We start from the raw sequence: 24,032 nt of genomic DNA, 5'->3' as shown, positions 1-24,032 counted from the left end.
TGTATGCCCATAGTAGAGGTCTGATAGCTCCAAAGTAGTGACAGGTTCCCATTAAATCTTCAATTTACTGTTGAGACATTTAATGGCATTGCCCTTTTTTGGAGTATGTGAAGCTTTAGTAAACTTCTTGGTTTTGAGCACAGTGAGGGGAGCAGTTTTTAGAATCTTTGTCACTTTTGGGTATTTTCTGTCACACAGACCCCTCAAAATCACTTCAAATGTGATGTGGTCCCTAATAGAGATGAGCGTTGTTCTACTAGAACTGTTCGCCAATCTCAAATTCGAGCTGTTTTGGGCGGTGTTCGAGACGTTCGGCGAACACGAACAATTTGAGAAAAATTCGGCTGTTCGAGGTTATGTTCGATAACTGTTCGTGCACCAAAATCATAACTGGATTTTTTCTCAGTAATGATGAAAATTAATGTTAATACGCAGTTTGAGTGTACAGCGGGGTGGGGGGAGGGGCAGGGGATGGATCTCTGCAGGAACAATGAAGATCTCCATTTTTTTTTTCTCTTTCCCACATTTACAGTGGGGAGGTGCAATCTGTCAGCCTATCAGCAGCGCACACACGGAGCGAAGTGCTTTTTTTCACACAAGCAAGGGCATGTGTCATTGGCAGTGTATGTCACATGTCCTTGCCCTATAAGACCAAGCCATTTTCCCCGTCGCCACCATTTTCTCACTGCTGCAGCTGCGTGTTAGACGGCACCGCTGTTGCTGTGTGCGCTATACCTTGTTAATTTCAAGCCAATTTTCGCACAAATCTACAGATAGCTTGGGAGTAGGGAATAGTTGTGATTGCAGTCCTTTTAAGGACTAGGTTACAGCATTTCCTACGACTTTTATCAGGCAGGTCTGTGCTCTTAAATAGATAGATTGTGGGAGTAAAGACTAATTGTAATTGGAGTCCTTTTCAGGACTAGGTTACATCAGTTCCTATCAGTTTTTGCCAGGCAGGTCTGTGCCAGTGCTGTGCAAGTTTTTTTCACAGCATTTCGCTGAATCTAGCAAAGCTAATCCTTTTTGGCCTATTGCAGAGTGTGTTAGTCAGTGGAGTAGCCTATCTGTGTTGCAAGATATACCACCTGTGTATAGAATACCAATTTTTTTACTGCACCTAGTGAAGTAAAATCTTTTGGGCATAGCATCATTCTATTAGTCCATCTATACTGACCTCCATCAGGTTGCAAATTGAATATAATTTTTTTCTGCATCTAGCTCTGAAAAAATATTGGGCTTCTAGCTGTGTGTGAGACTTGTTGTATTAGTCCATCTATACTGACCTCCATCAGGTTGCAAACTGAATATATTTTTTTCTGCATCTACCTCTGAAAAAAATATTGGGCTTCTAGCTGTGTGTGGGACTTGTTCTATTAATCCATCTATACAGACCTCCATCAGGTTGCAAACTGAATATATTTTTTTCTGCATCTACCTCTGAAAATATATGTGGCCTTCTAGCAGTGTGTGGGACTTTCTCTATTAGTCCATCTATACTGACCTCCATCAGGTTGCAAATTAAAAATAATTTTTATCTGCATCTACAGTACCTCTGAAAAAATATTTGGGCTTCTAGCTGTGTGTGGGACTTGTTCTATTAGTCCATCTATACTGACCTCCATCAGGTTGCAAATTGAATATAATTTTTATCTGCATCTAGCTCTGAAAAAATATTTGGCCTTCTAGCAGTGTGTGGGACTTTCTCTATTAGTCCATCTATACTGACCTCCATCAGGTTGCAAATTAAAAATAATTTTTATCTGCATCTACCTCTGAAAAAATATTTGGGCTTCTAGCTGTGTGTGAGACTTGTTCTATTAATCCATCTATACAGACCTCCATCAGGTTGCAAACTGAATATAATTTTTTTCTGCATCTAGCTCTGAAAAAATATTTGGCCTTCTAGCAGTGTGTGGGACTTGTTCTATTAGTCCACCTATACTGACCTCCATCAGGCTGCAAATTCAAAATAATTTTTTGTCTGCATCTAGCTCTGAAAAAATATTTGGCCTTCTAGCAGTGTGTGGGACTTTCTCTATTAGTCCATCTATACTGACCTCCATCAGGTTGCAAACTGAATATATTTTTTTTCTGCATCTACCTCTGAAAAAATATTGGGCTTGTAGCTGTGTGTGGGACTTGTTCTATTAATCCATCTATACAGACCTCCATCAGGTTGCAAACTGAATAAAAATTTTTTCTGTATCTACCTCTGAAAAAATATTTGGGCTTCTAGCTGTGTGTGGGACTTGTTCTATTAGTCCATCTATACTGACCTCCATCAGGTTGCAAATTGAATATAATTTTTTTCTGCATCTAAGCCAGCCAATAGTTTTGGCCTAATACCACAGTTTGGCCACTCAGCTCTGCTCGGTTCCCATCCATTGTTTTTTTGTGCAAACAACTCCAGAGTTGTGAATTAGTTAACCACCAAAATGAGTGGAAAAAGGCCTGCTGCTGGTGGAAAGGGGAATAGGCGTGTTGGGAAGGGGAAAAAAGGTTGTGTCCGTGGGGTAGGTGTTAAAGCAACAGTAACATCTGCAGAAGAAAGACCATCTTCCAGCCAAACTAAAATGTCTACTTCTTTTAGCGGACAATGTGATAAGATCCCTTTCTTACGGCCACGCCAATCGCTACAAATTCCAGATGAGGCACAAAAACAGCAGGTGCTTCAACGGATATCAAGTGCTCCTTTAAGTGGGCTCTCCTCCACATCAACTTCAACATCACAAATACTCCAGTCCTCAAAGGTGTCACCCCAATCGCACTTGCTTCCTCACAGCTCCCAAATCTCCAGCTGCCTGTCTGAGTATGAGGTAGAACAGATGGTTGAGTCTGCAGAGCTGTTTACTCATACTATAGCCTGGGAATCAGAGGTCGACTCCAGCGCTTCTGTGAATCCAGACGAGGAAATGATCTGCACTGATGCCCAGAATCTTTATGAGTCGGATCCAGGACCAGACGCAGAAGGTTCTGACCATAATGTAGACCCTCATTCCCAAACTGTAACTCCTGTTGGTGGAGACAATGAGGAAGACGATGATAAGACTCAAATACCTGATTGGAGCGACAACTTTAGTTTTTTGTCAGGGCAGGAACAGGTTGGCTCTGAGGACGACGGGTGTGATAACGCACAGGGTGATGATGATGAGGTTGGAGATCCCACTTACTGTCAACCCACAGTCAGCCAAGAGATGAGGTCAGCAGAGGAGGTGGAGGAAGATGCTAGTGACGACGAGGTCAGGTTGCGCCTTCCTGGACAGAGACTTAGTACTGGAAGCACGTCAACAACTGCATCCTCAAACAGAACTCTGCCTCTCACCACAAGTCGTGGTGGCTCTTCAGGTCGCATGGGTGCTAAGCCTTGCATAGCCTGGGCATTTTTTCAGATCGATAAAGATGTCCCAACTCGTGTTATCTGTAACATTTGTCAGCAAAAGCTAAGTAGAGGCCAAAAAATACATAGTTTGAGTACTTCATGCATGAACCGGCACATGGACATGAAGCATAAGTTGCAGTGGGAAGCTCAGTGTGCTACAATGCGGACTAGCCGGCCGGGCCAACCACCGTCTGTCATATCTTGTGCATCCGTGGCCTCTTCATCCTCTGTGACTGGGGGGACAGCTGTCAGACCTGTTTTGGGGCGCAGACCTGCCACCTCTTTACCCGCAACAGCCAGCGTGATTGGCAGGTCATCATTTTCTTTGGAGGTGGTAACACCAGCTGGTGTTGAGCGCTGTCCGACATCGATAGCACCACCTTTGGATCAAGGCAACCTAACATGTCCGCCTGCATCTTCCTCACAGACCGGCAGTTTGCCGGGGACACCCTTATCAACCCCGTCTAAGCACAATAGCCAGCCCTCGGTCCCTCAGATGTGGACAAGTAAAAGACCATTTCCTCCTAGCCATGAGAAAGCTAAGAGGTTGAATTTCACCATCTGCAAGCTCTTGGCTACAGAAATGCTGCCTTTCCGCCTGGTGGACACAGAGGATTTTCGAGACCTTATGTCCGTCGCAGTGCCCCAGTACCAGATGCCCAGTCGGCACTACTTCTCAAAGAAAGGTGTGCCTGCGCTCCACCAGCATGTCGCACACAACATCACCGCTTCTTTGAGAAACTCTGTGTGTGACAGGGTGCATTTCACCACAGACACTTGGACGAGTAGGCATGGACAGGGGCGTTACATGTCGCTGACTGGGCACTGGGTAACTATGGTGACAGCAGGACAAGGGGCTGCTGTCCAAGTCTTGCCGTCCCCACGAGTTGTGCGTCAATCCTCTTTATGTCAAAGTTCCTCCACTGCTTCTGCCTCCTCAACCTCCTCTCGGTCTTCCACCTGCACCCAAAGCCTGTCTGGTCATGCCACAAGCTTTCTAACTGCGCAGAAGGGATCCTGCACACCTCCTTACTATGCTGGCAGTAGGGCTCAACGTCATCAGGCGGTTTTTACATTGAAATGTCTGGGAAATGTGAGTCACACAGCTGAGGAGTTGTGGTCAGCTCTGGAGAACCAATTTCATGAATGGTTGTCTCCACTGGACCTGAAACCAGGGAAGGCCGTGTGCGACAATGCTGCAAACCTGGGTGCGGCCCTTCGCCGGGGCAATGTCACACACGTGCCTTGTATGGCTCCTGTGTTGAACCTGGTTGTCCAGCAATTTTTAGCCCACTATCCCAGACTAGATGGCCTTCTGCAGAGGGCACGGTCGCTGTGTGCTCACTTCCGCCGTTCGCATCCCGCAGCTCAGCGACTTACATCTCTACAGAAGTCGTTGGGCCTACCACTTCACCGGCTAAAATGCGATGTGCCTACCCGGTGGAATTCAACTCTGCACATGTTGCAGCGACTGTGGCAGCACCGACAAGCCCTGGTGCAATACGTTCTGACGTATAGCCTGGGCCAACGAGATCCAGAGGTGGGGCAAATCACGCTGGAGGAGTGGTCTCAGATCAGGGACCTATGCACCCTTCTGCACAGTTTTGAAATGGCGACGAAGATGTTTAGTGCTGACGATGCCATTATCAGCATGACTATTCCGGTGATTTACATGCTGGAGCACATTTTAAACAGAATTCGGAGTCAGGTGGTGGTACAAGAGGAGGTGGAGGAAGTAGAGGAGGAGGAGTTGTATGCGGAAGGGCTAACATCTGCAAGGTCCAGACGGTCGGCAGCACCAAGGCGGCAGGCATGTGAGGGTGGGGGAGATGGTTTTACCAGGGCGCATGGTAGCAGCCAAACTAGTGAGGAAGGTGCAGGAGCCCAGGAAGAAGTGGAGGACGAACTGATGGAAGACTCATCAGATGAGGGAGACCTTGATCACATTTCTGTTGTGCGAGGTTGGGGGGAGAGGACAGAGGAAGGAAGCATGATTGTTACCTCGCCACCAACACAACAGGGACTTGGTGCTCCTAGATGCGCAAGACACATGAGTGCCTTCTTGCTGCACTACCTGCAACATGACCCTCGAATTGTGAGAATTAGAAATAATCCTGACTACTGGGTTGCCACACTGTTAGATCGCCGGTACAAAAGTAAATTTGCAGAAATTATTCCTGCCATAGAAAGGGATGCACGCATGCAGGAGTATCAGCAGAGACTGTTGCAGAATCTTACATGTGCTTTTCCACAAAATACCAGTGGTGCATGTAGTGAATCTCACAGTTCCAACTTGCCAACCGTGGGACCGTCAAGTGTTCAGCACTCAAACCGTAACAGAACCACAGTATCTGCTGGTAACATCAATTTTGTGGAATCATTTCACCACTTTTTTAGCCCATCCTTTGCAAGGCCACAGGAGACAAGAAGTCTGACACATAGTCAACGCCTAGAGACGATGGTACAGGAGTATCTCCAAGTAAACATTGAAGCCATGACTGTGTCACTGGACCCTTGCTCTTTTTGGGCTTCCAATCTGGATAAATGGCCGGAGCTAGCCACTTACGCCTTGGAGATCTTGTCATGCCCCGCAGCCAGCGTTCTGTCTGAACGTGTGTTCAGCGCTGCTGGTGGTGTGCTGACAGATAAGCGCACGCGGCTCTCCACTGATAATGTAGACAGACTCACGTTCATAAAGATGAACAAATCATGGATCCGAAACGACTTTTCTACCCCTGTGTCATCCTGGGGAGAGTAAAAGCTTGATGATTGGTTAAAATCACCCTACCAACCGTTTTAAGCTTTCAAATTACTAATCATGTTTATCTGTATCTTGGCTGGAAAATAATTTGGGCTTTGTAGCAGTGTGCAGCACTGATTCTATTAGGCCATCTATAATAAGCTCCACCAGATTTAAAATTACTAATCATGTTTATCTGTATCTTGACTGGAAAATAATTTGGGCTTTGTAGCAGTGTGCAGCACTGATCCTATTAGGCCATCTATACTAAAGCTTCACCAGATTTAAAATTAATAATAATTTTTAGCTGCATCTAGCCCGGAAAATAATTTTTGGGCTCCGAGATGCGCAAGACACATAAGTGCCTTCTTGCTGCACTACCTGCAGCATGACCCTCATATTGTCAGAATTCGAAGTAATCATGACTACTGGGTTGCCACACTCTTAGATCCCCCAAACTTTTCGATAAACCTTTTCATTTTAATAAAGACCAAAAAAATGGTCATTTTTGAAATTATAAGCATTAGCAGATTGTTAGAAACTGAAATCAAACAGTTTTCAACTCAAAACTTTATTCTAGGTGATGTTACATTTTCACATAGGACCCCTTGTTCGAAAGGAGCTTCTGAACTCTCTCGTCCATTCAATTTGTCAGGTTTTGGATGGTTTCTGCTTCAATTGTTTTGCATGAGGACAGAATACCCTCCCAGAGCTGTTGCTTAGATGTGAACTGCCTCCCGCCATCATAGACACTCCTTTTAATGATGCTCCAAAGGTTCTGAATGGGGTAGAGGTCAGGGGAGCATGGGGGTCACACCATAAGTTTGTCCCCTTTTATGCCCATATCAGCCAGAGATGCAGATGTTTTATGTGCAGCATGAGATGGTGCATTATCATGCAAAAAAATGATCTTGCTGTGAAATACACGGTTCTTCTTCTTGAACCATGGCAGGAAGTGCTGTTTGAGAAAATCCACATACATTATGGAGTTCATCTTTAGCGCCTTCAGGGATCCTAAAGGGGCCGACAATCTCTCTCCCCATGATTCCAGCCCAAAACATTACTCCACCTCCTCCTTGTTGGCGCTGTAGCCATGTTTGCGTGGGGTGTCCATCAACCAGCCATCCTCCACTCCATCCATCTGGACCATCGAGCGCTGCACGGCACTCATCCGTGAACAAAACAGTTTTGAAATCAGTCTTCATGTAATGTTTGGCCCACTGGAGCCGTTTCTGCTTGTGTGAAGTGGATAGAGGAGGTCAACAGGATGGCGTATGCACAGCTGCAAACCTCTGAAGGACCCTGCATCTTGTTGTTCGGGGGACGTTGGAGGCACCAGCAGCTTCAAAAACTTGTCTGCTGCTATGACAAGGCTTTTTTGCCGCTGCTCTTTCAACCTGACGTAATTGCCTGTAGGAAAGAGTCCTCAATTTGCCCTTACGTGTGTACTGTGAATCAGCTACATACTTCTTGATTGCCAAGACACTTCATCCTGATCATCGCACAATGTTGATTGTAGTCATGCCTTGACCTAAACACTCCACAATTTGTTGCTTCTCAGCAGCCGACACATCCTTTTTCTTTCCCATTTTGGCAGAAAATGTAGGCTGCTTAATAATGTGAGAGAGCCTTCTTAAGTAGTCTTGCCTTTCATTGGACACACCTGCCAAACTAATTAGCACAGGTGTCTGCAATTGCTTACAGTGATATAAAGAGCCCTGACACACATCACCATCAATGAGTTTAACTGACAAACAAACAAATTCTTCCCTTATCACTCCTAAACACTTTTTGCATAATAATTTGGAACGCAGTGTACATGTGCTTTTCCACAAAACACCAGCGGTTCACGTAGTGAATCTTACAGTTCTAACTTGCCAACCGTGGTCTGTATGGAGTTGTTCAATAAAGGGCCCAAAATTAAGATAACATAGATGGGAGAGGTCTCTATGAATAGGAATTCCTAAGTATTTGATACCCTGTGAGGGCCAGGCAAAGGGAAAGTTGGACTGGATGGAATCCTATATGGATTTGGGGAGGGAGACATCGAGGGCCTCAGACTTCGCTGCATTGATTTTAAAATTTGACCATGTAACAAAGTGATCTATTTCATCCATAACAGCATGGATGGATATATGTGATTGAGTGATATATACTAGGACATCATCAGCAAATAGAGAGCACTTGTACTCGGTGCCTCCCACCTCAATCCACCTAATATTGGGGTTATGGCGAATTGATGAGAGCAGGTGCTCCGTCACTAGGATGTATAAGAGAGGGGACAGAGGACATCCCTGCCTTGTCCCATTGGTGATTGTGAAAGGTGTTGAAAATGTTCTGACGCACCCCCTGGGCCTTGGGACACCCGGAGCCGGACCCTTTTTGGTGGATGCTGGTGGTTGTAGTCTTCGTGGCGGCGACCCGGTTCCGTGGCTCAGGGCGGTCAAACCAGTGGCGGAACTATTTATGTGGTTTTGATGTTTAAATGTACGACTACGCCACCCGTGGATTGCGGTCAGAGTGAACCGCCGCTCCAGGGCAGACCGCTGAGGCTGGTGTTGTGGGTGCAGCAGAGCGTAGCATAACTCCCCACAGGAGGAGTATAGCCTCAGGGCAGTGTATGCGGAGGATGGGGGTGATGGTGCAGGGCAGCAGCAGTAACGACACGGAGTCAGTGATGCAGTCCAGGGCCTTTACTCACAGTTCTTATTATCCAGACCACGTCTGCAGGTAATGGCTGCCCACGTCGTACTGTGCTCACCAGGTGAGGGGCTCAGACAACTCCCAGATAACTTTGGAGCACTTCACAGGACCCCCTTTGTGTGTCCTTTGTCTGGCCTTTCTTACCAACCCTTCTGTCCGGCTGCCTCGGGCCTCCTCTTGGTAAACTTGGCGCCAGTTTCCCTGACCCTATGTGGTGCCTTCCTAGCGGGTGTAGCGAGGGGCTGCGCCACATAAAATGTCACAGCCTCCTGTTTCTAGCTGAGGGTCGTTTCCTGCCTCCACTAGTTTCGGGGACCGGTCTCCCCCTTTGGCCTGACCCCTCCACGCAGGTGGATTCGGGCGTGCGGTGGCGACTCGCCCGTCCGCACCCCTGGGATCCCTTCGTTCCTCGTTCCTGGAGCCTTCTCCGCTCCTCTTCCTTCCTTCTCCCTCTTCCAGGCCTGGGCCTCTGTTACTAGGCCCGCCTCCGGAGCAGAGCTCATGCAGAGCCCCTGCTCCCTGCCACTTCTGCTCTGACTTCTCTGCACTGAACTAAGATGGTGCCCACCTTTTATACTCCCTTCTCAATGCACCCAGGAACTGCTTCCTCCCTGCTCCTGCACTACCTGGTTCCCCTTCCTCAGTGTTCCCTCCCCCCACTCCAGCCAGGGACAGGGACTGTCGTGCCCATCTCAGGGGCATATTGGTCGCCCTGCCCCACGGCAATGTGGTGTAATGCATGCAGGTGTCGGGTCCTGATCCACACTACATCCTTACCTGAGAGTGAGATATCACACCTCTGGGTGAGGTGCAATACCTCTGTAGCAACCGAGCCCTCAGGGTGCTACAGTTCCATTTATCTTCAGCCTAGGTGACGTATTGCGATACAGGGCCGTGATTTTGGCTATAAAAGGGTCCCCTAGACCCCTACCCCAAGCTTTTTAAGAGAATCATATATGGCGTGCCAGGAGACTCTATGGAATGCTTTCTCAGCATCCAACGAGAGTATCTAATTACAAATTTTTAACTGCATCTAGCCCAGGAAATACTTTGTGCCTAGTAGCAGTGTCTGCTAGTCAGCGGATTATCCCGGCTGTTAAGCAAGCTACACCACCTGTAGTTTGGACACTTAATTTTTTCAAAGGAAATGCTTCGGGACCACGGGATACTCAGTGAAGAGCATCAGGAGGCACTCCAAGGCATAGGGACTGGGACTGGCAGTAGGATGCCTTGCGGTGGACAGCCGAGCTCGATCCTTATAAAAGCTTTTTAACTGCAGCAGCTTTAGTGGACGCTACTGGAGCTGGAATTACGCGGCTGCTGGCATGAGACTTGCCCTCCAATAGATCCTTGTAAATGGATTTAAAGTGTATTCATTCAAATTAGAGAGACAATTTAAATTAAAAAGCTTAGAGCTGCCTCCACCACAGGGGGGCTCGCTCGACCCACCAGCGGACAGGCACCAGTATTGGGAGAGGGGGGCTGGCCATCAGGGTTCACCGTGGCTCTGGCACAAACCCGGCGACACGGAGGTGGCACGGGCAGGAGCGGACTGGCCGTGTCGGCTTCTCACTTTTTGGATTTTAGAAGGGCATGACTTGCCTATATCTGTGTCTCCCCTCCTTTTACTCCTCCACCTCTTTTCTTTTCGCATGACTATATGTACTTGTCACTTTTCCATGTTTTAGTTGTGTCTTCTGAGCAGTTTGTCAGCTTTTGGACACCTTTGAAGGTGTTTTCTATGTGTTTCTATGTGTTTTTGTTTGCCTGCCATTGGTTTTAACGGTGTTCGAAGGTGTTCGACGAACAGTTCGACGAACAGTTCGGCGAACACACGGGTGTTCGACGAACCGAACCGAACTCGAACACTACGGGGGTGGCTCAACACTAGTCCCTAAAAAAATGGTTTTGTAAATATTATTGTAAAAATGAGAAAACGCTGGTCAATTTTTAATCCTTATAACTTCCTAACAAAAAAAAAATGTTTCCAAAATTGTTCTGATGTAAAGTAAACGTGGGAAATGTTATTTATGAACTATTTTGTGTGGCATGACTCTGATTTGAGGGCATAAAAATTAAAAGTTTGAAAATTGCAAAACTTACAAAATTTTTGCCAAATGAATGTAAGTCATATCAAATAAATTTTAATACTATCATGAAGTACAATTTGTCATGAAAATACCATCTCAGAAAGTGACACTGGTCAGAATTAAAAAAATTGGCCTGGTCAGGAAGGTCATAACAGGCTTCGGGTTGAAAGGGTTAAAGAGATAGAAAAGGGTTGGTTACAGTCCTAGGAGACCTAGGAGTGTTGTATACATTTTTTAGGACAGTTGGAGTAGCTCAAATTATATGGAATTATATGGAAAAAAATTGTCAACCCTGACGAATTAAAATTTTAAAAAAAATTATTCTCTCTATTAAATACATTTTTTATGTGAGATACAGTTTTCTTCACTTACCTGAGGTAAATGCTTTATAGAAACATCTCTGCATGTTAATTGTAGACTCCTTATAAGTGGAGTATGGAACATGTTGAGAGAAGTATTCTTCCAGGTACATCTTGGTATTGATCTCATGTTTAGGATATTACAGTGTTAGGCAGGAATTCATTGTAGTCATCTTCTTTGCAGATTTTCTAGAACAAAATGATTATTATTATTATTACGTGATGGTTTTCCCATGATAAATACTCAATTTGTGTATATATTTATGTAGGATTTATGAAGAATTGCAGATGAAGCAGAATTGAGTTTGGCACTCACTATGATAGATCGATATGTGTTACTTGTAGAGATGAGAAAATTTCCTGAAATTTGATTAGGGTAGATTCATTCATTTAAGAGGTAGAAAATTCTAATCACATTATATAACTTATGCAAATTATATTTGCTAATAAGGGGTACAATAAAAATCTTATGCTCAATTCTCTTTGGCGCTACCTGTGCCTGTTCTGTTGCCGTTAATCCTCCAATGAGTTATTTTATTTTCTGTCATTCCTGAATTCGTCTTACGTTCACTAAGCCCCCCATCATCATGTGGATCATGATTCTCATCATTGATGTACATTGCGGTCCATACGGTCACATGGGGCTTTATGCATGTCATTTACATGCCTTTTACTCCACCCGACAGCATGGGGCACAGTTACTGGAAGACCGGCCAGAAGGAAAATAGAAGGGACAATTTGAGTACCAGAAGTAAAGGGACGAGTATGGCGGGTGTTGAAGAGTTGACTGTAAGATTTTTTTTCACCCCTTCCTGGCCCTCACCATTTTACTGGCATTGCCTGAAGCAATTTGCAATGCAATTTAGATTCTGATGAAACTGATTTTTTATTTGTAAAATTTTAGGCAAATTCAATTCACTTATCTCTAGTTATCTGTGGAGTTTCTTAGAACTACTATCACTAAGTACAAGTTCTTCTCACTTAATTCGAATATCATCAAAAAGTTAATTTATTATCAGTTCTTCAATACAAAAAGTGAAACTCCTATAATATATTGAGTCTTTAGAAACAGTGATGTATTTCAAGTGTTTATTTCTGTTAATGTTGATGATTATGGCTTAAAGCCAATGAAAACACAAAAGTCATTATCTCAGTAAATTAGAACAATTAACAAAAAAACACCTGCAGAGGCTTCCTAAGCATTTAAAAAGGTCCCTTAATCTGTTTCAGTAGGCTCCACAATCATGGGGAAGACTGCTGACTTGACAGATGTCCAGAAGGCAGTCATTGATAGAAAGAAAGAAAGAAGCTGGCTGTTCACAGAGTACTGTATCCAAGCATGTTAATGGAAAGTTGAGTGGAAGCAAAAAGTGTGGTAGAAAAAGGTGCACAAGCTACCGGGATAACTTCAGTCTTGAAAGGATTGTTAAGAAGAGGCAATTCAAAAATTTGGGGGACATTCACAAGGAGTGGATTGCTGCTGGAGTCATTGCTTCAAGAGCCACCACACACACATGTATCTAGGACATGGGCTACAAGTGTCACATTCCTTGTTTCAAGCCACTCATGACCAACAGACAACACCAGAAGCGTCTTACCTGGGCCAAGGAGAAAAAGACCTGGATTGTTGGGAATAGGGGAAAACCCATGAAGCTTCCCAGGTTATTAATATCAGCTCACATCTGCATACTTAGCCTTTACTGGTTATTCAAATGGGAGGCTCAAAAAAAATTGATATGGGCCTCCCCCTATGATTAATAACCAGCAAAGGCTAGGCTGAGAGAGGTGGGCTGATAATAATTGCATAGGAAGGGGCCATGGATATTGCCCCCCCTCCGAAGCTAAAAACATCAGTTCTCAGCTGACCCAGAAATGGGGCATCCATAAGATGCACCAATTCTGGCACTCTTGGTATGGTGTTTGTGAAGCAGCAGTGGTGCCATAACTGAAGTCACATGAGTTCATCAGCGATGAACTCGTGTGACCTCTCTCACAGCAGCTCAGTGCTATACACTGCAGTAGCGATGACGCTCCTGTCAGTGTATCGCCGGCTTCCAGATAGAGTAGTCACATCTCCGGATGTGACTGTTCTATCAATGATCTGATTGCCATGGGATAATCTGGATTACATGGATTACATCGGATAGGTGAGGATTATGGTGGTTTATTATTTTTAATTTTTTTACAGGTGACATGGGCATCAGGCAATAGGAATTAAGATGAATATATGGTGTTTTTTTATTTTTTACAGGGGACAATGGCATTGCTGATTAGGTGTAGGTGAATATAATGTGTTTTTTCCTTTTATTTAAATAAATATTTATTAATTTTATTTTTTTTATTTTCAGCACAGATTTCGTTTCCCATCAGCAGCGCTTGCGCTCACTGTTAACAGAGATAGCAGGCTCCAGTTGATGGGAGAAGTAGTCTCATCAGCCGGTGCCTGTGACCCACAGTAAGCTTTTTATCACGGGTCACAGTCACAGCTGTGGGATCATGCTGACATCAGACAGCGTGGTCTCGCAGCACTGTGACCAGTGTTAATTAGATTTCCAGCCAATCAAATCCCCTGTTTCCAGTGCTGTCACGCAGGTGACAGCATTGGAAACCATGGATGTTGGGGTTTGGGCTCGGCTGCCTTTTACCGATTTAAAGCAAAATGATCGGAAATTTGAACACGAATCCAAATGTGCAATGTTCGTGACAACTTTGAGATTGCCTAACGTTTTCCTAACATGTTCGCTCATCTCTACTGGTGACTACTTGAATGGTCCAAGCCAATCCCCACCATCAGAGGCGATAGTGAAGACCAGTTAGTCACTTAGTTATGCCCTTCCAGGATAAACCTGAATTGTGGCACAGTTCGTACACACTCACTGCCATCACAAGAACCATTATAAATTCATGCATATATTACTAGAACCATCATCAGTAAAAGAATACAGCACCAGAATCATCACCAGTAAATGAATATCAGAGCCATCATTAGTACATGAATACAGAACTATTATCAGTATTAGAATACAGAACCACCACAAGTACATGAATACATTATCAGAACCATCAGCAGTACATGAATACAGAACCATTATTACTACATGACTACAGCACCAGAATTGTCATCAGTACATGAATACATCAACAGAACCACCATTAGAACTCAAAAATAGCACCAGAACTAACATCTGTACAGAAATACATCATCAGATTTATCATTAGTGCTTTAATACATGACCAGAACCTTCATCAGTACATGACTACAGCATCAGGACCAATATGTTGTGATGGGGCCGATGGGAGCATGGAACCACAGGCCTCCTGTTTCACATATTTTTAATGCAATTCAAGAGTCAAGCTCTACTTGCTGCTATTAAAGCCATGTGCTTACTATGTATTATAGCCAGCATCTGCTGTAAATGATGCAGGCTCAGCGCCTGAGCCTGTATCAAAGATGGGGACCTAATGTTAGACAAACCAATACGTCAAATGTACTGGGTTTAAAGCAGAGGTTTAAAGCCACTGTCCTGCACCTGTCAGCATTGTATTTCAGCATGAGTCCTTAAAGAAATTGTTTCAGCAGTTTCTTCAGGGAAAGCCCCATTTAGAAGTCACAGTTTGCGCCAGCAGAATAAGCTGAAAAGGTGGATGGTAACTTGACAATAAATAGTATACTTTAAATTTAAAAATCCCTCCATTCTTAGGAATAGAGAAGATTTTTAATAAAGGATAAATTGCAGAATTGTTTGTTTTAACAACTGTACCCATTATACTAGATGAGACAGTCTCTTTAAGGGTTTGGACGTGATAGGCTTTTAAGAATTTTTATACATTGTTTAAAGCTTATTACTCATGGGATTTCTTTGCCAATTATTTCCATTGCATGCTCAATTTTGTCCACAAGAGGTTAGCAAAACTTTGAAAAAACTAAAGCAAGACTGCGACTAGACAGAGATTCAAAAATCCACCTGTTACCTGTTCTGTATGGAAAGTAAAACATTCATGGTGAGTACATGGCTGTTATTCTTCCGATTTAGATCATACCCAAACCCTTAGAGCATGTCTGTCAACACAGACTGTTCAAGTCAAGCACAGGTGCTCAGTGGTCCCTTGATGTGGCTAAACATTTAGGTGCAAACCTGCCATTCGCTTGTTTTGTCTCTATCTCAGCCCTTATTTGGCTCTATAAAGTCACAGTAATCAGTCAAAAAGAGGGGTTGTTTGTCGAGCTAGAGTGAAAATAAGTGGATGTGAGGGTGCACTTATTGCCTGTGCATATTCATTTCTACATGAATACAGCACCAGAACCATTATCAGTACATGACTTCAGCACCAGAACCACCATCAGCACATGAAAAGAGCACCAGAATATATAAAAGAAGGAGGAGTGAAAAAAGACATCAGATCATGCAAAGTATGAACCCACAAATAACTTCTAAAATGGAGAATGCTATGAGGTTGAGGCAGCAGAATCAGAATTCAGCAAATTTTAAAAAAGAATACACATAAAATTATTAAAGGGAAACTGTCAGTAGAGTTTCACACCACAATCTATTTATATGTGCATGTAGCTCTTTCAAAGACAAGTCCAATACCTTTATATATAGTCTGTTCATCAGTTACAGATAAATCAGCGCTTGAATGAAGAATTTGAAATAATTAAATGGATTGAAGTGGGAAATCCTGCTGACAAATTCCCTATAATACATATATGATATTACCGGAGTGGATGTCCAATCTCAGAAAAAGGTTGTCGATAAATCTTGCAGGATAAACAAACAGAAGAGCAACTGAACCTCTCCAGGAAACTAACAGATTATATATAGGGAGAAGCTGAAGTCAGGGATGTATCATTTGGCGAGCAATTACACTAGGGATGTTAATGGTGCAAGTCAGAGCAAGCAGAGCAGAATGGTATGCAGAAGACAGGACGCTGCCTGTCTAACAACCTATCATCTACTTATTGTAATGCTAGGACCATGCCAAGTGATATTGCAAGAAAATGATGTCTCAGCAGCATTTCCTTTATTGATGCAAATAATCTTAATTTTAGGTGAAACATTTCAGACCATTTTACACTGTATTTTAGGGCCTGTAATATGATTTGAGATGACTAAATATTGTATGGAGTTACACACCTCAATAATAAGTGCTACAGGGTAGAAATTGACCCCTCTAGAGAATGACTCCTCAGTTCTTTGACTTCAGAGGTTGAACAATAATGTTCCCAATTAACTGAAACAAAACTGCACCAGTAATTCCCCTTCTTTAAAAGTGTTTTTCCCTTTCAGAAAATCACTGGTTATTATAAAAAAACAAAATGGCCTTTAATCACCCTTCCGGGATTCACCGGTGAGTCTGCTGCTTCCACTGTCTGCTACTGGCTAAGGCGCTAACATTATTCTATAAGCATAGAGCAATCAGTGAGCTCTGCGACTTTGCAAGTGTAGACGTAATACTCCACTCAAAGCCGCTGAGCTCACTGATGGGCTGCTGCACTGTCAATGTGACATCAGCTCCGCAGCCAATACCAGATACCGGTAGAAGTTGCAAAGACTCACCAGTAAATCTTAAGATTGTAAGTAAAGCGTGGTTTCTATTTTGTAATAAATTGTTCCCAGGGACTAGGATTTTCAGAAAGGGGGCAACCCTTTTAAGGCTAGCTCAATTCGTTGAGAGAATTGGTGATTTTTAGATGGAGGCAACTCAATCAAGATTGAATTTAATCTGTCTTGCAGCGATGATTGCTTCCCTCAAAACAATGTGGCCATCTTTAAATTCAATGCGAAATTCCTTTGCATACCTGCAGACTTTGACATTTTTTTTTACTTCCTTTCAATGTTTGGAGGATCTTCACCAAACACACAAGATCAACTCACCTAGGACATCCATAAATTTAATAGAAAAAGGAGAAACCATGTAGCCTACCTGAAGAGTTGGCCAATGTCATTGACACTATCAAGAGGTCCTGACTCCTCTAAGAAAGCTTGGTGGCAGGACCACTGTCATCTGTACCCTACCCCGTGCGACTGTGCTTCATAACAAAGTATATACAGGTGCTTCTCACAAAATTAGAATATCATCAAAAAGTTAATTTATTTCAGTTCTTCAATACAAAAGGTGAAACTCGTATATTATATAGAGTCATTACAGAGTGATCTAGTTCAAGTGTTTATTTCTGGAGACAATAGATGGTGCCAAATAAATCATTGGCTATATACCTGAGGAAATGGACAGGATGTCCACGAAGCGCGTAGTTTTTTTAGCCTTAAATAAAAGATGGACTTTAATTAATCCTCTGATTCCTTATCATTGTGTGGAGGAGCTTTTATTTGGCACCACTCTGTCCTCTCTGGCTTTTCGTTGTTAATCCCTTTGTTGATTCAGGGCTGCCTGCAGTCCTCTTTTATACCTACTACATGTGTTGTGCATTTCACAACTGAAAAAGGTGAGCAAACCTCTTTCTATTTTCTCACAACTTAATCTGGTAACAGCGCTATTTGCGCTCCTCTCTTTATTTTCTTTAAGTGTTTATTTCTGTTAATGTTGATGATTATGGCTTACAGTCAACGAAAACACAATAGTCATTATCTCAGTAAATAAGAATAATTAACAAAAAACACCTGCAAAGGCTTCCTAAGCGTTTAAAAATGTCCCTTAGTCTGTTTCAGTAGGCTCCACAATCATGGGGAAGACTGCTGACTTGACAGATGTCCAGAAGGCAGTCATTGACACACTCCACAAGGAGGGTAAGTCACAAAAGGTCATTGTTGAAGAAACTGGCTGTTCACAGAGTGCTGTATACAAGCATATTAATGGAAAGCTGAGTGGAAGCAAAAAGTGTGGTAGAATAAGGTGCACAAGCAACCAGGATAACATCAGCCTTGAAAGGATTGTTAAGAAAAGGCCATTCAAAAATTTGGGGGAGATTAACAAGAAGTGGACTGCTGCTGGAGTCATTGCTTCAAGAGCCACCACACACAGACATATCCAGGACATGGGCTACAAGTGTCGCATTCCTTATGTCAAGCCACTCATGACCAATAGACAATGCCAGAAGCATCTTACCTGGGCCAAGTAGAAAAAGACCTGGACTGTTGTCAGTGGTCCAAGGTGTTGTTTACAGATAAAAGTAAATGTTGCATTTCATTTGGAAATCAAGGTCCCAGAGTCTAGAGGAAGAGTGGAGAGGCAACAATCCAAGCTGCTTGAGATCTAGTGTGAAGTTTCCACTATCAGTGATGGTTTGGGGTCATGTCATCTGCTGGTGTAGGTCCACTGTGTTTTATCAAGACCAAAGTCAGCCATTTCCGGTGACTACCTCTTGAAGCTCATCAAGAGAATGCCAAGAGTGTGCAAAGCAGTCATCAATGCAAAAGGTGGCTACTTTGAAGAACCTAGAATATAAGACATATTTTCAGTTGTTTCACACTTTTTTGTTAAGTATATAATTCCACATGTGTTAATTCATAGCTTTGATGCCTTCAGTGTGAATGTACAATTTTCATAGTCATGAAAATACAGAAAAATCTTTAAATGAGAAGGTGTGTCCAAACTTTTGGTCTGTACTGTATATATATATGGCTTGAGAAAGGTTCTGCGAACCGAAACGTCGCCTTTGGGCTCATTAAAGTCCATTTTTTTTCAAAAATTTCTTGGAGTGCTGCCTCTTTATATTTTTTCTATCTATATATATATATGTGTGTGTGTGTGTGTATGTATGTATGTGAGATATCTCTACATCCATAAAAGTCTAATCTATCAAAATGTAAAATTCATTTACTCAGTCTGTAAATGCTGTAATGGGAAAAATAAATCTACAATAAATGGCAGAATTGCTGCTTTTCAGCCACCTCAAATGTGCAATAAAATTCAATAACAGGCAATTAAAGTATTGTATCTACCCTAAAGCATCAATAAAAATGTCAGTTTAGGTCCCAAGAAACAAGCTCTCACACAGCTCCATCACCTGAAAATGTAAAATGTTATGGGTTATAACACTCTTGAAAAATGGCGACACAAGTGAATTTTTTTTTTATACATTTTCACAATTTTTTTTCAGCACATAAATATAAAAAAATTATCCATGTATAGTATTGCCGTAATCATACTAACCAGGAGAATCATATTATCAGGTCATTATCACAGTATGATAAGCGCTGTACATTAAAAAATTGCGCTTTTTTCGTTGTTTTGTTGTGCTTCAAATTTTTTTCCCAACTTTCCAGTACCTCACATGATAAAATGGATGGTGTCATTCAAAAGTACAACTTGTCCTGCAAAAAAGAACCCCTCATGCAGATATGTTGATGGAAAGATAAAAAATACTTTTGTAAGAAAGGAAGGAAAAGACTAAAGCTTAAAAAAAATTAAATCTCCTGGACAGATAAGGGTTAAAGACTAGGGCCCCTATTCATCAAGACAGATGATGTTCATTCTGGTCTTAATGAAGGATCAGGCTGAAGTCAGACACTCCTGATTGATTAAGAGGCGCACGCTTCTAACAAATGCCGTCCACCTTCTGTAGCTACTCTACAAATCTTACTCTAGTAAGGACCTGGAGAAATATTTCTGGCTTAAAGAGCGCCACAGCTCACCATAAGTTAGGCTAGCTGTTGTGTCATGGTCCTCTCCCACCCCAGCTCCACCAGAAACATGACGAAACAGTTCACCTATCTCATGGTGAGCTGTGGCGTTCTTTATGCCAGAAATATTACATTTTAAAATGGGGTGAAAATGCCAAAAATTGCAAAATGTTTTGCGCAGCTCCTTGTTGCACATACATATTGCAACTTTTCAAAGTGATTTACGTAATTATAAATTGTCTCAAAGTGATTTATGGAATTACAAATTGTCAAGGATATTCTTATATTATCAATTATTTTTCAAAGAGGGCACTTTAGCCTTAGAACATCAAGGACAAAAAAGATCATCAAAGAAAAACTTTGCGGAATAGCCAAACTTTCCTGGATGATTCTACATATCTTTAATTCATATAAAACTCCAAAACTTCGTTCTTCCATGGAACCCGACTATTGCCTAACTACACATTTGGAATCCAATTCTCACATTGTATCTACCCTTCTTGTTCTTACCTAAAATATTGACACTCAGCTCTTCCTGAATTCAGCCTACTAGCCAGATGCTTCTCAATGGAAACAACTGGTAAGCCTGTGCAGCAAAGGACAGATCCATGTATGAGGTAAAAGTACAAATATCCATTTCAGAGGGAAAACGGATTAAACTCTAATGGCATCGATTGGAAGTAACAATTCTAGAAGTCAATATCATCCCTATAAAGAGCCTTGCCACTTGACTTAGGATAAGAAGCAAAATCAGACACTCCATTCAATGACACATGTTTTGGGATGTTTACTCCTCATCTGCGTATAGCAGGAGATCCAATTTGGTTAGGTGAGAGACGTCTAATACGGGGTCTAAGGGGGAATGCTTCTTCTTAGGCAGAATGCCAAGCCAGTGTAAGGAGAATTATAGGCCAGGCAATGCTTCTCTAGGAACTTAAAAATATAAATAGCTTTTTTAGAGGGAAAGAGGACTACAACTGAAGTTCCAGCTATTGGAAGTAGCCTATATGTCTCCTTATGCCAGCTTTGCACTCTCCATAAGGAAAAATGGTCCCCCTTGGACACCATGTTAAAGGACTCTCTCCAAGCCAAATAAGAATTCCTGCTTGCATTGATGAGGGCAAACATCCCAAAACACGTGAGCAAATGTAGTGTCTGGTTTGGCTTCTCATCTTAAGTCATATGGCAAGGCTTGTTAAAGGGTCGATACTGACTTTTAGGATTGCTGCCAATAAGTGCATTAGAGTTCAAGTCTTCTTTCCTTCCAAAATAGCTATTTGCATATTTAAAATCCCAGAGGACCATTACATGGCCTACAAGTCTCGTAACACGTACTTGGCACTCTCCATAAGCCATAAGAAGAAACATTCCATATTAGACCCTATGTGAGAGACCTCTCTTTAGTCAAATCAGATCTCCTGCTTTGCACTGATGAGAGTTAACATCCTGAAACATGAGGCTACCACTGGAGTGTCTCATTTGGCTACTAATCCTAAGTCATGTGACAAGGCTCATTTAAGGATTGATATGGACTTGTAGGATTGCTGCATCCAACAAGTGGCACTAGAATTCAAGCTCACTTTTTCTCCAAAGAGGCTATTTGCATAATTAAATTCCCAATTAGGCATTACATGGCCTATAAGGTTTCATAAAGAGAGACCTTACCTCTTAGACCCAGGCTATAAATTTGAGTTCTTGGGACCGGATTAGCAGAGTGGCTTGTACTTATTCTGTTTATTGACTTGATGGATGAATAACCAATAGAAATTCGACCACTGAGACTTCTAACTTTATCGGTCATCCAAATAATCTATCAATTTTAGAATCCCACCTAAAAAAATATAGAAAAATATAGAAAATCAACTCCTTCCACCAGCAAGGAACTCTTTAAGATTAACATTTGTCAGAAATAGATTTTCTTCATGAAATGCTTACAGAGCAAATACAGTATACGCAGTTGATTGAGCAACTTAGTAAACATAAAAATAGAAATCAGATCTCTTCCTGAAAATACTCTGAAAACAGAATGCCAAAGTAAGCAACGCCTAAGAATTTGTTAACCTTAGGCTACAACTTTGTTTTATCCTTTTTCAAAGTTATAAATATTCTTTAAGACATATACTGTAGGCTTCGGTAAGCAAGATAGTAAATCTGGTATTTTTAATACAGGTCTTATGTAATAACAACACAAAGAATTCAATTTGGAATGTATCCAAAACAGGAAAAATAGAAAACCAAAGGCATATATAATTTATCTTATATTAAGCATTATATAATTTAAAGAGAGATCCAACCATTCATATTATAGTTAACCATTTATAGTCTTCTTTTTATCCAAATATAAACTTCTCTTCATTTCCCCAGAGTTGCTTTCTACCTTATATGCAAATTTTTCAGAAACAGATCTCTAAGCTACTGTATACAGTGCTGGCCAAAAGTATTGGCACCCCTGCAATTCTGTCAGATAATACACAGTTTCTTCCTGAAAATGATTGCAATCACAAATTCTTTGGTATTATTATCTTCATTTAATTTGTCTTCAATGAAAAAACACAAAAAGAATTGTCCTAAAGCCAAATTGGATACAATTCCACACCAAACCTAAAATAGGGGGTGGACAAAAGTATTGGCACTGTTTGAAAAATCTAATTCGTGTAATTAACAGCACCTGTAACTTACCTGTGGCACCTAACAGGTGTTGGCAATAACTAAATCACACTTGCAGCCAGTTAACATGGATTTAAGTTGACTCAACCTCTGTCCTGTGTCCTTGTGAGTACCACATTGAGCATGGAGAAAAGAAAGAAGACCAAAGAACTGTCTGAGGACTTGAGAAACCAAATTATGAGGAAGCATGAGCAATCTCAAGGCTACAAGTCCATCTCCAAAGACCTGAATGTTCCTGTGTCTTCCATGCGCAGTGTCATCAAGAAGTGTAAAGCCCATGCCACTGTGGCTAACCTCCCTAGATGTGGATGGAAAAGAAAAATTGACGAGAGATTTCAACGCAAGATTTTGCGGATGATGGATAAAGAACCTCGACTAACATCCAAACAAGTTCAAACTGCCCTGCAGTCCGAGGGTACAACAGTGTCAACCCATACTATCCGTCGGCGTCTGAATGAAAAGGGACTGTATGGTAGGATACCCAGGAAGACCCCACTTCTTATCCCGATACATAAAAAAGCCAGGCTGGAGTTTGCCAAAACTTACCTGAGAAAGCCTTAAACGTTTTGGAAGAATGTTCTCTGGTCAGATGAGACAAAAGTAGATCTTTTTGGCAAAAAGCTTCAACATAGAGTATGCAGGAAAAAAAAAAGAGGCATTAAAAAAAAAGAACACGGTCCCTACAGTCAAACATGGCGGAGGTTCCCTGATGTTTTGGGGTTGCTTTGCTGCCTCTGGCACTGGACTGCTTGACTTTGTGCATGGCATTATGAAGTCTGAAGACTACCAACAAATTTTGCAGCATAATGTGGGGCCCAGTGTGAGAAAGCTGGGTCTCCCTCAGAGGTCATGGGTCTTCCAGCAGGACAATGACTCAAAACACACTTCCAAAAGCACTATAAAATGGTTTGAGAGAAAGCACTGGAGACTTCTAAGGTGCCAGCAATGAGTCCAGACCTGAATCCCATAGAACACCTGTGGAGAGATCTCAAAATGGCAGTTTGGAGAAGGCACCCTTCAAATATCAGGGACCTGGAGCATTTTGCCAAAGAAGAATGTCTATAATTCCAGCAGAGCATTGTAAGAAACTCATTCATGGTTACCGGAAGCGGTTGTTCGCAGTTATTTTGGCTAAAGGTTGTGCAACCAAGTATTAGGCTGAGGGTGCCAATACTTTTGTCTGGCCCATTATTGGAGTTTTGTGTGAAATGATCAATGATTTGATTTTTGCTTCATTCTCTTTTGGGTTTTTTCCTTGCAATCAAATTAAATGAAGATAATAATACCAAAGAATTTGTGATTGCAATCATTTTCAGGAAGAAACTGAGTATGATCTGACAGAATTGCATGGGTGCCAATACTTTTGGCCACCACTGTATAATTTCTTCCCCTGCACAAAAGAAACTGCCTTTCCAACAACTTTTCTAAAAATGTCTCTGCACTATTAGCCCTATATCAATATTAGTATTCCAAGGAGCCTTAGCAAAGTTATCATTCTAGAGAAAGAGA

The 24,032-nt window shown here is 42.2% G+C and overlaps 1 protein-coding gene across 1 annotated transcript in view; it reads right to left on the bottom strand.

The window, feature by feature from the left end:
* Positions 1-16,141, bottom strand: part of LOC141173162 (nicotinamide N-methyltransferase-like) — a 49,491-nt gene extending 33,350 nt beyond the window's left edge. Inside the window, exons 1-2 of the mRNA XM_073657799.1 lie at positions 15,993-16,141; positions 11,288-11,463 (exon numbers count right to left, since the gene is read on the bottom strand). Coding sequence (XP_073513900.1) covers positions 11,288-11,387 — 100 coding nt within the window. The 5' untranslated portion in view covers positions 11,388-11,463; positions 15,993-16,141. The remainder of the gene's footprint in view (positions 1-11,287; positions 11,464-15,992) is intronic.
* Positions 16,142-24,032: the final 7,891 nt, after the last annotated feature.

The sequence above is a fragment of the Phyllobates terribilis genome, unplaced genomic scaffold, assembly GCF_046119375.1.
Source record: "Phyllobates terribilis strain yellow unplaced genomic scaffold, ASM4611937v1 Scaffold_1__5_contigs__length_1240528914, whole genome shotgun sequence".
In the NCBI taxonomy this organism is placed as follows: domain Eukaryota; kingdom Metazoa; phylum Chordata; class Amphibia; order Anura; family Dendrobatidae; genus Phyllobates; species Phyllobates terribilis.
Note: the sequence above shows the minus strand (reverse complement) of the source record. Positions and strands in the feature narration are given on the sequence as shown.